This window comes from Scylla paramamosain, chromosome 19, assembly GCF_035594125.1.
Source record: "Scylla paramamosain isolate STU-SP2022 chromosome 19, ASM3559412v1, whole genome shotgun sequence".
Lineage (NCBI taxonomy): Eukaryota > Metazoa > Arthropoda > Malacostraca > Decapoda > Portunidae > Scylla > Scylla paramamosain.
The window spans coordinates 11,181,723-11,197,473 of NC_087169.1; the positions used below are offsets into that span (position 1 = coordinate 11,181,723).

At 36.4% G+C, this 15,751-nt stretch overlaps 1 protein-coding gene across 2 annotated transcripts in view; it reads left to right on the forward strand.

Annotated features, from left to right (window-relative positions):
* Nucleotides 1–15,038, forward strand: part of LOC135109627 (cytochrome P450 2L1-like) — a 112,102-nt gene extending 97,064 nt beyond the window's left edge. For both annotated transcript variants that reach the window (XM_064021065.1, XM_064021066.1), the window contains 3 exons: nucleotides 4,439–4,556; nucleotides 6,581–6,722; nucleotides 14,107–15,038. In XM_064021065.1, coding sequence (XP_063877135.1) covers nucleotides 4,439–4,556; nucleotides 6,581–6,722; nucleotides 14,107–14,306 — 460 coding nt within the window. In that variant the 3' untranslated portion in view covers nucleotides 14,307–15,038. The remainder of the gene's footprint in view (nucleotides 1–4,438; nucleotides 4,557–6,580; nucleotides 6,723–14,106) is intronic.
* The last annotated feature ends 713 nt before the right edge of the window (nucleotides 15,039–15,751 follow it).

A 15,751-nucleotide genomic window follows, 5' to 3' on the forward strand; every position in this document is an offset into this window, starting at 1 on the left:
TTGCTGTCAGGGAGGTTCATAATGAGAGTCAAGCAACAGGAGTATGGGATGAGGGGAATATGAACAGAGAGTAAAACTAGATGGGAGGAGACAGGGAAGCAGAGGTGCGGATATGAAATGCTTGGAGGCAAATGTCAGTGCGAAAAGTAAAAACATAAAATGAAATAAAAAAAAATAAAAAAAAAAAACAGCTGAAAAAAAAAATGCAGGCTGCACCATGTATGAGATAAGAAAAATATAAGTACAGTACTGTTGCAATATATTCCATGACATGGAACAAAACTTAACTATCACTCACATGATATTGTGATCATATTGTAACTACTGTCAAATAAATACTTAAGTATTATAGTTTGATGTTGTATAAAACTTGTGAGGAGAAAATATGGAAATTACAATTGGAAATAAGATAGATATTAAACATAATAATGTAATTCATAAGACAAAGAAATCTGTTGTGTAAATTGATATTAAAGGAGTACACTACACGCCAATGAATTGTTCGCCGTGAGACCACAAGTGCTAGAATACACTTAGAATGGAGAAAACAAAAGTACTATAATACTTACGAGGAAACTAGTAACTGATGGGCTTTCCTTTCCTTCTCATACACTCTTGAAGCCGTGAAAGAAGAGGGTTACTTGATTTAAATTGTGCCATTCCTCCCTGACGGCCGTCCGCAGCTTCGATATCCTTCCTCTGCATGCGCCTCTTCGTGATGGACAAAAAAAAAAAAAACGGGCAAAAAGTCACACAAAAGTTTTAAATAATTGTTCTGATTTATGTTTTCATTTCTTGGCAAAAATACTAAATCTCCCACACCATGATAACTGAAGCAGGCCCACACCATCAATGAATCAGGGTGCTTTTCAGTCTTAAAATATAAATTTTGTGTGAAGTGAATCACTCCCTAGTCGCCGGTACACACGCTTCCCAGTTGCAGGACACTGTGAAGATAGCTTCGTCGCTCCATAACACTTGCTGCCATTTTGCCATATCCCACTGGAGATATTTAGTGGCAAACGCAACCCTAGGCGACGACCGGTTTTACGACCTAGCCCAGGCCTCTTTTTCTGTGTTGCCGCCCCGCCTTCCATACGAAACTTTCGTATCCACTGCTGCACACATCTCATCCACTGCTGCAAACATCTCGTAACACCCACAGACCTGGCTATTTCTCTCACTGTCCTTTTTGACTTGTGTAAAGACACAATAACTTTGATCTGATCCTTTGTCATGTTTTTCTTGCCTCCCATCATAAAGATAAGATGAGTTATGTCAGGGCGCATCTGCTCAAATTACTGGCGGGAAGTGAGGCGATACTTTTAAGAATGTTTTGCTAATAACTGGCAAATGTCAACTAACGGTCCATCAACGGTTTTCATGTACTGCTCGTACTTTAAACGTGTTTCCAGATGCATGATAACTCCCATAATCACTAGGATGCCATACTAGAGGAAATTTTCATTAGTCCCTCCCGGAAGTGATCTGTTGTGAAGCGGTGAACGATATTGTGCTTGCATAAAAAAGGCTTGTAATGATTGATCAGTTGTTAACACGTTTTATAGCTGAGTTATTTTTAGTTTTACGATAATGTTACCATCAGATGTATGACATTGCTGGAAAAGGCTTTTGTATTCTGATCTGATTTTACGAATGTTGTTATATATGGTTTGACGCTTAGGTGTGAGAATTTCGTTTATTTAAAGATGTAGTTTTTAGGCAATACAAACCTGAACAAGTTGACTTTTTAAGGCGGTTTTGTAGCTTAACAATCACTGTTCTACTTTTACCCTGCGCTTTAGGTCTTACATGGTGAGCGACGTTTATGCCTATGTGGGTTACGTTGACATGTAGTTGTTTTATATTGTTCACTTTTAGGTAGGAAGGATTTTCACGAAGTGATTCACCTGGTAAGGAAGAACCACTAGTAATCACCGAGTCTTCTCGCTTATATTATTCCACGTCATCCAGCATCAATTCTAATTAGCGTAATTAATAATAATGGACGTAGGTTCTGCAGCTGTGTTCTTTCGCAGGCTACCACGTTTCTTTCCTCATGTTCACGTGCAAACCATCGACAAACATCATCTTAGTTGATAAAGAAGTCCAAAAAAAAAAAGTGCATGTAAGAATAAAAATACCAGACTTTTGAAAGCATATGGGAGATGTACCATCTTATGAGGAAATGGCAACTTCTACCCTTGATACTTTCCCCACAGTACTGTAGAAGCTGAAAAAAAGAAAAAAACAAAACTAAATCACGAAATTCCTAAGTAAATTTTCCATAAAGACATTGGAATAAATTCTTAAAAAAAAGAATGTGAGATTCCCTTCAAACCTTGTAATGACACCATCTTTAATGAAACTTTATTATAATGCAAGATCAAGATACTTTACAAAATACTCAGAAAAAAATGACGTTCTCACTGTTTAGGCCCAACACGGCGGTGAGCTATATGAAAGCCAACAATCAGTGTTGTGGAAGTATACCATTTCTTTTGTTTTTTTTTTATTATAGACTATTGCATATTTCATTTACCCAAAAGTGTTATTTATAGCTAAATATATATTTTTGTTACCTTCCAGACTTTAGTATGCTGTAACGTATATTTTGAAATATTTTTTTCTGTAGCTGTAATATCGGTTTTTGTGTGCAGTGAAATGTAGGTGAAAACCACCTTCGTTGTAGGTAGCACAATTTACCGAGGCGTGGCAACACTGCACGGGCGTCAACTGGTCCTGGATCTTTGATAGGGAAACACGTGTTGCCGCGCGAGAGAGATCTAGAATCCGCAGGAAGTCCTTGGTGTATATATTTATATTTATATTATATATTTATATATTAGAGGGCTGTCCGTAGTCACAGCTGAGTAATTGGTGAGTGTGGTGACAGTAAGCCCCTGTCATTCTAGGTAAGAGGGACTTCCATGGGAGCTTGCCGAAGTTTACTGATAACTCAAGGGAATACGTTGCCCTACCGACTCTTTTCAGAGTCCATCTGTGTGTGCTGGCGTCCTGCATCTTGGCAATCTCGAGAGCGGTGCCTTAACCATCTCGTGGCCTGTTGGCTGCTGTGTACTAGTCTCATTAGTGTTTCGTGCCGTTAAATGCGACTGGTGTTCAGAACTCACTGTTGGGAGCTTTGGAACCAGAGGATCGTAATATTCTACTGTTTGTGGATATTTGTTCTCTCCTGACTTAACCACCTTACCCATCTTCTGAGAGACCACAAGTAGACCGGTCTGTAGCAAGAGGATGTAATTTTCTGTGGATATGGGTGGCCCATCTCTGTTGAGAGGTAACTCACAAAATACTATAAGCCTCATAACTTTGTGTTCTTTGTCCTGGCTGTGCTCCTCTAGCACGTGGTTTGCGATTCTTACTCAGCTTGTGAGTTCGTTGCCGATTGTATTACCCCTTTCCTGGTTGGTGGGTTAAACTAGGTAGCGACCTCTTGATTTTTGATAGCCATGGACGACCAGCAGGTGCATGAATTCATTGCTTTTATGCTTGCACTAGGCTACAAGAAGTTAGTGTAGGGAAACCTGACTTGGGTGTTGTGATAGCTGCAAAAAGGGTTCAGCTTGAATCGTAACCATAGGTGGGCGCGTTAACGAAGAAAAATTATCACGATAAGCGATAATCGATATCTGGCAAAATAGTTCAAATTCTATGTTTATCCCATCTCTTCACTAATGGAAAGTACTGTTTTAAGTAAAATAACTACTTTTGATTTTGAAAGCTTAAAACTTCAACATCCTCACGTTCCAAATATTAAAATTATCGGTTATTGCTAATTGGAACGAAAAGTATTGGCGATACCGATGAATCGATTGCGCGGAAAATTTATTATCGCATAACAGATAACCCGTTATCGATACTTTATCTCAATAACGCCCACCTATGGTTGTAACAATATATATATATATATATATATATATATATATATATATATATATATATATATATATATATATATATATATATATATATATATATATATATATATATATATATATATATATATATATATATATATATATATATATATATATATAATAATAATAATAATATATAATATATATAATATAGAGAGAGAGATAATATATGATATCAGTTGAGAAACAAGACACTTAAAGGAAATCAAGAGGCAAAACTTTACATAATGACCTTTTATTCCACTTGTAGTCCCTCACATTTTTGGCTCATTATCAAGTAGCTTTCATATTGAAAAGTGCATATTAAAGATACCTATTAGAATAATTGAATTATTGATAAAAAAAAAAAAGATAGCAAGATACAGAGAGTACACAAAATCAAACAACAAAATATCGTATAATGGATGGGTAGAATGAACGAGAACCACAATGGTTCTCATTCATTCCACCCACCCATCCACAATCATTCTATGGCTCCACAAAAAGTCCTCCTTCAGATTGCCATACTTCGAGGCAGTTCTCAGCGAAATCAATCGGATCGTTTCCCTGGTGCCACTTGGTGTCCCCCACTTGGCTTCACAGGACACCCAGTTAGAGGGCTACATCATACCTAAGGTAATGTCTAAAACAAAACCTGTTTAACATGATTCTGACGTGTATAAAGAATAATTATAAGATATATACAAACACACACACACACACACACACACACACACACACACACACACACACACACACACACACACACACACACACACACACATGCACACACACACACACACAGTGACAATTTCTGTATTGTTCAGCCTCTGCTAAAAACTTTCTACTCATCTAAATGTTTTTTTTTTTTTTTTTTTTTGAGTGGTAAGAGCTCAAAAACAAGATGACTTGTTTGCGAAGTTTCGTTCCGGCCTTTGGAACATTTTCAGACGGAATGAGGCTGAAATTTGCGATTGTATAAAGGAAAATGTGGGGTTAACAGAAAAAATATATATATTTTGTACAGTTGAGAAATGAAGATGGGAGAAAAAAAATTAGTAGTAGTTGTACTAGAAAAAAAAAAAAAAAAAGCAAATGAGGAAAGTGATTGCTTTGACCACAGTGGGTCACAACACCTACCAATCAAGAGCCATTATTACGAGGTATCACCCAAAGAGGACCTGCGTCACCTTGAATTCAAAGGTGGCAATCTGAACCAATCAAACTGAACCGATCAAAGAGACAGCAGAGGCATGACTCAGTGATGAGAGCCACCCCCCTCTTTGTAGTCCCTTGCCTGGCTACAAAATCTTCAAACAATAAGACCGTCCCAGAATCAATACAGAACTTAGGATTATAACCGGTGCTCCCAGATGGACGGATGTAAGGACCTTACAGGCCGAGGTACAAATACCCCCATTTAGGACAAGAATTTACACCGCTGCTGCAGGACACCCAATGAAATTCGTACGAACACAAAACAGAGAACTTGCTATCACAATCAAACAAGCATTAGCTCTTCCATAAACCAACACGGGCATCCACAACCAGTGACTCTTCGAACTATAGGGACTCGCCACTTCTTCCAGCACCTCCCCATATGATGAAAACTGCAGGCAACCGCCGCCTTGGGAAGAAGCACCTTTTACAATCATAGTAGACTCCAAGAAGAACTTGGATCCAACTACCCTTAAAGCAGAAACGAGAAAAGTGGTACAAGATAACCCCAAAAGTAACGCGGACATTTACAGTACTGACAGGTCGTGTAACACAACAAACCTTCACCACCACAGGACATTTCCGACTCTCAGACGGATCATCCACGCTGCAATAGAGGACGGCAAACACATGAACAAAAATATACTGATAAACACTGACTCTCTGGAGCCCTGCAGGCACTACGAAACTCAACACCAACAGATAACATCATCACAACAAAAAATACTAGCAATACCCTACGCAACTTTCCAGAACTGATGAGGATGCAGTCAAAATATTCTCCTCCAACACCACAAACCTTCTCCTTTTAAAATTAAATTTCAGAGTGACGCCATATGAGCGCAATGTTGCTGCGCAACAACATAAATCAATCAATCTCTCCGTTGCCAATCGACTCGCTTAATTCTTCAACATCTGCTCTTCTAAAGTTAGGTATCCTGATCTCTCTCTCTCTCTCTCTCTCTCTCTCTCTCTCTCTCTCTCTCTCTCTCTCTCTCTCTCTCTCTCTCTCTCTCTCTCTCTCTCTCTCTCTCTCTCTCTCTCTCTCTCTCTCTCTCTCTCTCTCTCTATCTATCTATCTATCTATCTATCTATCTATCTATCTTTGTATCTATCTATCTATCTATCTATCTATCTATCTATATATATATATATATATATATATATATATATATATATATATATATATATATATATATATATATATATATATATATATATATATATATATATATATATATATATATATATATGTAATGTATGGATTTCATTGCGAGTTTGACAGTTTACTTAAATGTAATCTTACTCATCTTGAATCTTTTATCACGATTTTCCTCCCTCACTCTTTCCATATTCCAGCTGCCCATTCTGTATTGTACGATATCATAAAATGCAACTCTTTCTCCCACCACCAGTACTCAGTATTTGCCTTTACCCCCCAGGGTGCTGTACTGTTACCCCACCTAGAATGTTGCCACAAAGACCCTGAGTTGTGGGAGAAGCCTGACCAGTTTTATCCCGAGCATTTCCTAGATGCTGAAGGAAAGTTCGTGAACAGAGAGGGTCTGATGCCTTTTGCTGTCGGTAAGAGAGAGAGAGAGAGAGAGAGAGAGAGAGAGAGAGAGAGAGAGAGAGAGAGAGAGAGAGAGAGAGTGAGAGAGAGAGAGAGAGAGAATGTGTGTGTGTGTGTGTGTGTGTGTGTGTGTGTGTGTGTGTGTGTGTGTGTGTGTGTGTGTGTGTGTGTGTGTGTGTGTTTTCAGCATGCTAATAAGCACATAAGCATTCCTTCTGAAACAATTGAGAAGATACATATGTGAGGTTGTGCTTATTCACATCGTCTGTTTTCCTTTTCCAAGTGTGTTACTGTTGCTATGGACTTCTTCAACGTCCTCTAACCTCACTGTTGCCGACTGAAGCACAGATTTTGACCGCAAATAGACGAAAGAGAAATTGAATCTAGTCACAACGCATCAGAAGAAATTATATTTTTTTCTTGTTTTTAAGTCTTCCCGTAAAAGAGAAAAGAAAAACACTGCTATACTTTTATAGATGTTATTCATGCAATTTTAGATCTATATGTATATAGATAAGCTTATGCATATAAGTAGTATAACACAAGTAGTATAACCGTACGGCAAGTTGAACGCATCCTGGTAGCAATCACAAGTGCCACCACACTCGTTTCCTGGTCCTATCACTTTTCCCTGGGAAGGTAGCTCATCCTTTAATTAAACATTGGCCATCCGTGGATATTTATCGACACTTTTTCTACTCTCTGATGCGCAATCAGGAATTGCAGACACATCATCTTCTTGTTGATATAAAAACCTACTACGGCAAGAACAACAGCTAGTAGGCGAAAGGTACGCGGGCCTGACCGCGCTTGCCTTATCCTATACGTGAGTCTGGCAGCAGGTGTGCCTGGATATGAAATAATTATGTATTTTTTTTTTTTTTTTGTAAAGCAGACCCAATATTTTTTGGTCAAAAATATTTAGCATACATGTGTACACAGTGCTGATACACAGTATCTTCTTTTATCTATCTACCTACTGCTGTAATTATCTTTTAAGTAAACAACGAATAAATCCCATAAAAAAAAATAAAGACAGCAAGTAAAAAAAAAACTACTTAAATCTATGTAAAAAGTCAATAACAAATAACATCACAAACACGACAATTTAAGACAACCGGTAAATCTGCGTAATTGTGTGCGGCTTTTTTAAGTTTGCTCACTCTGTCTACGAAAATTAGGTCACCAAGTAGAAACAGGGAGTACAGCAGAGAAGTTAATTATCTTGACATTGAGAACAGTTGCCATTATTACGCGTTATCTAAAAATTTCTGTGGTGGATTGTTAAACGGATCAAGTTTCAGTTTTACTCTTGACAAATGCTTATAATTATTTACAAGTATTTCTTTCTGCCAAAAATAGGCAATGGTTAGGTGGTTGACTAGCATCTCTGATTCGCTGGCGAAAATCCTCCATCGTAAATGTCATTTGTTCCCGTTTTTTGTTTTTTTTTCATTGAGAGCTTGCTGTCCTTTAATGGTACTTTTGGAAGCGACTTTCGCCAATTTAATTGTCACAGAGATCACTAAGAATATGATGTCTGCGTATAACACCGCTTGTTGCACCCTGCGCTAATAAATAGCATAACATCATAAAGATCAATCTCAAGATGTGACGGTAGTAAGGAAAATTCTATTTTTTTTATTAGGTCGTGTATATATATATATATATATATATATATATATATATATATATATATATATATATATATATATATATATATATATATATATATATATATATATATATATATATATATATATATATATATATATATATATATATATATATAACTACATGACAACTTAAGTTAACCTTCATATGGTTTTATAAGCAGAATAACGGATCCAGTGTTTGACATATTGATATAAGGGAAAGTTAGCTCTGGTGACCGCTCTGTGCTTCTGCTATCAAAAAGGCTGTGTTTGTTTTAAATAAAATGTTCTGCTAAGGTGATGTGCGATGCCAGGAAAATGTATAAGCCACGATTGTATAGTACGAGTTTTAGAGTTTCCTAGAGAGTTAAAACAAACTGAAAGATGCGCCACATATTTATTGGCATTGAAAAGACGTTGGTGAGGTGAGCGTTGGTGAGGAAATGCAGCGATGAGGGACGAAAGAGAAGTGCCTCACCACAAACACGGTGGTGGGGAGCCGCCCCAATTTTTTTTTTTTTTCTACCCCTTTAGCTGTCTCTTGATATCATATAAGGTGTTGTCAAACATTTTGGGGCGACCCACGACTGTGTTTGTCGTGAGGCACATCCTCTCCTCCCTTTTAACGCCATTTCTTCATCAACAGTCTTCATTGCCAATAGTTATGCAGCGTATTTTTTTTTTTTTCAATTTGCTTCACCATTCTAGTGAAACTCTAACAATCGTGATATGTAATCGTGGCATGTATATTTTTTTTCAGGCATCACACATCACAGTACAACACTGTTTAAAACAAACAGCCGTTTTGTCAGCCGAAGCAAGGAGCGGTCACAAAAAAAAAGTAACTTTCCTTTATGTCAATATGTCAAACACTGAATCCGTTACTCTATTCCTTCAAAAACATGTGAGGGCTAACCTAAGTTGCCATGTAGTTATTTTCTCTCGCCCGAGAAGGGACAAGTTGCCAGCTTGTGTAATGAGACGCTTATGTCGGCGGGAGTTCTAATCGCGAATATATATATATATATATATATATATATATATATATATATATATATATATATATATATATATATATATATATATATATATATATATATATATATATATATATATATATATATATATATATATATATATATATATATATATATATATATATATATATATATATATATATATATATATATATATATATATATATATATATATATATATATATATATATATATATATATATATATATATATATATATATATTATTTTATTTTTTTTTTTTTTTTTCGGTTTCCCTGGCCTATCAGAAACAGGACGGTGCCTCTAAAGAAAGGATTTGGAAAATAATATTCACAAAGGAAAAAAAAATCATATTGGAATGTTCAGCAATGTTGATTCGGTAAGAAATATATCCCATAATGCGCTAGAATATGTTAATCATGGATTGAATATTTGTCTCCGATCAGTTGATTTTAGTGTAGTGTAGTGTATTGCATTGTTCAAGTTCCTTTTCTTTTCTATTTTTTGAAAAGTCAATGAATAATCGGAGAATCCCAGACTCAGGTTATATTTTGTTTTAACATGTATTCTTGTTTTAGATCGTAACGGCAACTGTACTGCATCCTCCAAAGATTTTTTTTTTCTTAAAGACGAACAATTATCAGTTATCAAAATGTTTTCATAATGATTTATTATTTTTTTTTATTATTATTATCAGGAATTCAACCAATTTTTGTTAAGCAATTCGTGTACATAATGCAACAAGATCAAGCACATGCGTGATGCAGAAACAAAAAAATAAATTAATTAAAAGAAAGATGGAAAAGCCATTGAAAACATTACATTAGACCATTTTTTGTCATAAACAATCAAGTTCAATGATAGATTACCTTATATAGCATATTTTTAAGTAAGCTTAGTTAATGAAAGTGGATGAAAAAGATCACTGATAAGACAATAATAGATTTTATGTCCATGGCCAGGCATGTGGAGGGAATATTGTTGGATGTCAGCGTTGAGAAGGAAGCAGGCCTGGTAAGGATAGTAACAAAATGATTTGGGTGTGACAAGGAAGTTTTGACAATGAACTACGCAAAGAGAGCGAGTTGTGGAATATCAGAATTTGAGATGTGCGTGTGATGCAGTGAAAGAGCGAGATCATGTCCAAGTAAAAGAGTACCTACCTTATCGATGTGTCCTGTCTTTGACGTTGGCGAGCATGGAACGTCTTCTGCTTCTTTCATTAAATCGTATGCCCTCCTGTTGTCTCCAGTATCTAGTACCAAGCTGTCCAGGTATTTCTCCTTTCCCTTGTATTACTCCCACTATGCAGGTTTTCTCCGGTACTCCTCTCATCACATGGCTTTCTCATGCTAATTTCCTCCATCGAATGGTTCTCAGGAGCGTTATATTCATACGTGTTCTTCTTAGTACTTCGTCCTTGATAACACGCTCCGGTCATATCATTTGTATTCTTTTTTTTTCTTTTTTTTATCACATTATTTATTTCACATTATTTACTTGATCTGGGATAATTTATTATAACACACTCAGTAATCGTGTTATTAGTGCTAAGTCATTAGGGAGCTTTATGAGGAGGGAAATGGAGGTTGAAATAGGTATGTCTCATACAGGGGCTGCCATATATTGCCCTGATGATTTCTTGCAGCATTTTTTATTTTCTTATATTATTTTGTTGTAATCGATCCATGATATCTTAAACTTTTTACTTGCTTTAGTCGTTTGTCTCCTGGAAGTACTTGTGTACCTTACTTTCTTTCTTTTTAGTTGTTACCATTACCGCTGTTTTTGCAGCATTCACCGTGATACCTTTCTGTATACAAGCTTCATTTAGTTTCCTCAGTAGCTGCTGAAGTTTCTATTTTGAAGCTGTTAATACTACAGTGATATCTGCGTATCGAATGTTATTTATATTCATTCCTCTTATTTTCATTCCCTTCCATATCTTTAATTTCATCCATTATTGCCTAGCTATACAAAATTAAGAAAATCTGGAGAAAATACAAGTTTCCACCATACATCTTGATTCTACAGTCACTGCTGCGTCTGATGAGACCAACTAAAACTGGCTATCCCGTATATGAAGTGAGTTATGGCATATAATTCGCGCATTTTGCGCGCTCGACAAGTAGAAATATGCAAAATACGGGAAAACGGTGGGTCTGACGAAGAAATGTCATAAAATAAGAAAATGTGCCGTCAAAAGTTACCTAAAAGAAGGTGTTCCCGAGACTGAAATCGCATTTTTTATATGCAATGGACACCAAAAGGAACTCCTGGGCAAATCATCTTTGTTCCCTCCAGGGGCCAGGAGGAGCGGTGGGTTGTAGAGACGTGCGGTAACAAAATTAGAACTGCCCTCACTCCACTCGAAGAAGGAAATGAAACAAATGAACTGTAATTGCTTCAGTAAGATCACTATAAATTACTTAGTTTTCAACAGGCAATCAACGCGGTTAGCGAGATTGCTGGTCTTGCGTCTGAGCAGCATTTCTGGAAATTCGTGGCCAAATATGTTAGAGCCAATCTCTTGTCATCCTTGACTTCCAGTCTGTTCTATTTTTAGTTTTCATGCTCCCAAGAATTGAAAAATTTTGCTCCATACAAGTTTCCACCTGAGGTTAGCTAGAGTTACTAGTTTCAGTTACAGCTGACGACAAAATCAAGTTCACTCGCATCCAAATTCGGAAAAAAGCGGCTGTTTTACGCAAATAGAATTTGTAAAATTAAGAAATAACGCAAATGAAAACTATGAAAAAAAAAACATAGAGGAAAAATGACTTTTTTATGGATCTGATGGTACTAGTCAACAAGGCGAGGGTAGGGGGATTTCATTGGGCTATTGGCCAGAGTTCGAAACCCAGCGACGGCCCGTATAAAGGAGCTCCCCAGCTGTTTCATAGGTATAGGGGAAGATGACAATTTTTGGATTGCGGAAATGTGCCCCAAGGGATATACTTCTTTAACCAGGACTTCGCCATTGCCCCACTCCCCTACCAAGCCACGGCGTACATCGCAAGGGGTCGCGACCCTTTACTCTAAACAGAGTAAAACAGGTTAGATATTATACTGTAATGACAACATGGCTGAGGTGCTCAGCGATTATTTCATACTGAACTAAAAAGAAAAAAATCTGCCCTTAGACTAAATGTATCCAGTGAGAAAAGAAAACGTAAGTAATATTTGCAGAATTGGGGATAATATCCTCAAAAAAAAATAACCCAAAAAAAAATTTAATTTGCAGGGGCCAGAGTGTAAAACCATTATTTTCGTTTCCTCGACAAGAATATTAATTTTACCTAGTCAATAAATATGGATATAACGGCTAATGTATGGATTTACCTCGTCAGTAATTATGGATATAGCGGCTAATGTATGGAGACATGCCAATATAGTGTCAGTTTTCAAGCCAGTTGATAAAAGTGGTGTCGTATTACCGCCCAATTAGTTTAACATCAACGAAAAGCAAAATACTAGAATTTCACAGTTAAAAGAATATATGAACACATAGACAGACATAAGTTAATTATCGACTCCTAGCATGGGTAAAAAAAAAAAAAAAAAAGTCGAATCGCGGATAACGATGATAATTATGATTTTGATCTCAGCAAGGCTTCCGACAGTTTCATGAAAGACTATACAAGATTAAAGTTCACGGAATATGCAGTAGTGTGCATTAGTACATTACTGGCTTGATTGAAATCATAATCTGCTGAAGTTATAAATGGGGCTCTCTAGGGATATGTTCTCGACTCTACTTCTCGTAAACTACATTAATGATTTATATTCGGGGATGAATAAAATTTTATACAAAACCAAGGTAGATTGATTAATACAGTTCGAGAAAGACGCGAAGGAGACTTCAACATTATGTAATTAGAAAATTAGTAAATAGAATTCAACATCAATACGTGTGATACTTCCCATGTAGGTTAAAAGTAAATAAACAAATAAATAAATAAATGAATATCTATGTATATCTTAAAGGTCACGAGCATAGGTATAACGACCTTAAAAAGAGATTTAGGAGTTACTGTGCATATCTTCCGATTTCCTACTTATAAAGCAGTGTATTAGTGTTTGTAACACAGTAAATAAAGTAATTCTTTGATCAATACTAGGGTAAGTAATAACAGTAACAATCATATTATGCTGTAGTTTTGCTCTCCTTATTAAAAAGAGGATATTTGCAGAGTAGAATCTATCTATTCAAAGATGGAATGCGGGGATGATTCAGTAACTGAACGCCTCACCATTACCATGATAGATTAAAACACTTTAACCTATATTCCATGGAAAAGAGCATGGATGGTGATATGGCTTCAGCCTTTAAATGAATTGGAGAATTCAACAAAGTTGATAATAAACTAGGTTATTTTCATTAGAGAATCAATTTATAACCCATACGAATGCAACAAGACGAAAATTAGACGAAAGAAAAATAAATCATGATTACAAAAGAAGGTGAGTGGAATAAACTTATCAAGAACGTGATAATTGTGTAATCACTGGATAATTTCACGAGGAGGATTGAAAAATACATAGATAATGGTAGCAAATGCCAAGTTTTAAGTGATTATGAAACTGACTTGTATATATTGTGTGGTTTTTAGTGATCTTCTTTTCAAACACATGCAACATTTCTAAATAATCTTCAAAATTAACGTATTTACTGTTAACGAACAATCATACTATCGCTCATTCTATGACTGGACATTTTCAGGACGTCGTGTTTGTCTGGGAGAATCGCTGGCACGAGTGGAAGTGGTAGTTTTCCTAGCAGCGTTGCTTCAAAACTTCACATTCACAGCACCAGAGGGAGAGCCGCTTTCAACAGAAAACGACCCAAAAGAAATTACTCTCAATTCTCCAAAGCCCTACAGGATCACCATTACAGAGAGGAAGATTGAAGCAGAGAAGTAGATAAATATAAACGAATCGCAAAGTAATACATTACTGAATAACTACTAAATGATACTTTTCATGGTTACGATTATATCAGAATTACGTTTTGTGAATTTCCAAGGTACATTCTTATTGATTTAAGGTGGATATATTTTGGTAAACTCCCCTGTTGTGGCCACTGAAGTTGTGAAATTACATATATGGAAATTACATCTTCAAGACACTCATGAGTGTCAGAGATTCATTTGCTTGCTACCCATGAACTCTACCTTCGAGGACAAACTCATTAAGTTCTGGAGTACAGCATGGGCCTCTACAAGGTGTCGCTTTCCTGCCAACGTCTTCGCTTAAGATTGAACGTCCAAGCCTCAAGGAGGGAGCTTGCAATTGCATATCGCCCATCAAATTCTTGAGGATCCAAGCCTACAAACGCTGTAGACCCAAGATAAGAAAAAAGTAAATTAAACTTTATTAAAGACTGACCCAACTTTAAGAATGAATCGTCTTGAGGGCTGATAAATATATAATTTGCTGTCAGTAGTGGTAAATCTCCTCAATTAAATCTCTTTTCATCTTATTGCATTACGAAGTACTGTGTCAAAATAATGTATAATTTAAGAATAATTTTATTCAGTAAATTGAAAAAAAAATGCCATTTTGAATGTCCAATCTTTTCCTCTACACGGACCCGAAAAAAAAATGTATAGATAAAATAAAATAAAATAAATAAGTAAAGATAAATGTAATAAACGTTTAGGAACTATACTTGACTAAATTTGAACAAATCAGAAAGTTCATCTTCAGAACTGTTATACAGGGTCTAGCGAAATGCTCTTGTGGGTTTTAGTGACATGATCAACCTATGCATAATTCATACTTATTATATATAGTTATGCTTCTTGTCCTGTCCGCTCCTATGCTGGTGATACCGCCCTACACTTTTCCACGCCTTTTCGTAGACGTCCAACCCTTCAGGAAGTAAACAGTTCACGCAGGGAAGCCACATAACGCCAGATTTCTGATCTCTCTAAAATTTCTGATTGGGGCACAGTAAACTGAGTATTTTTCAATGCCACAAAAACTCAATTCTTCCATCTATCAAATAGATTCAACCTTCCAGACAACTATCCCCTCTCAACTGCCCCCTCTCTTCTACACTAAACATCCTCGGTCCGTCCTTTACTTAAAATCTAAAATGGAAACTTCACATCTCATCTCAATCTAAAACAGTTTCTATGAAGTTAAGCGCTCTGAGACGTCTCCGCCAGTTTTTCTCAAGCTTCCAGCTGCTAACTTTGTACAGGGGCTTTATCCGTCCATGTATGGAATGTGTTTCACATGTATGGGGTGGTTCCACTCATGCGGCTCCTCTAGACAGGGTGGAAACTAGAACTTCTCGTCTCATCAACTCCTCTCCTCTAAATGTCTTCAGCATCCTTCTCATCGCTGCAATGTTGCATCTC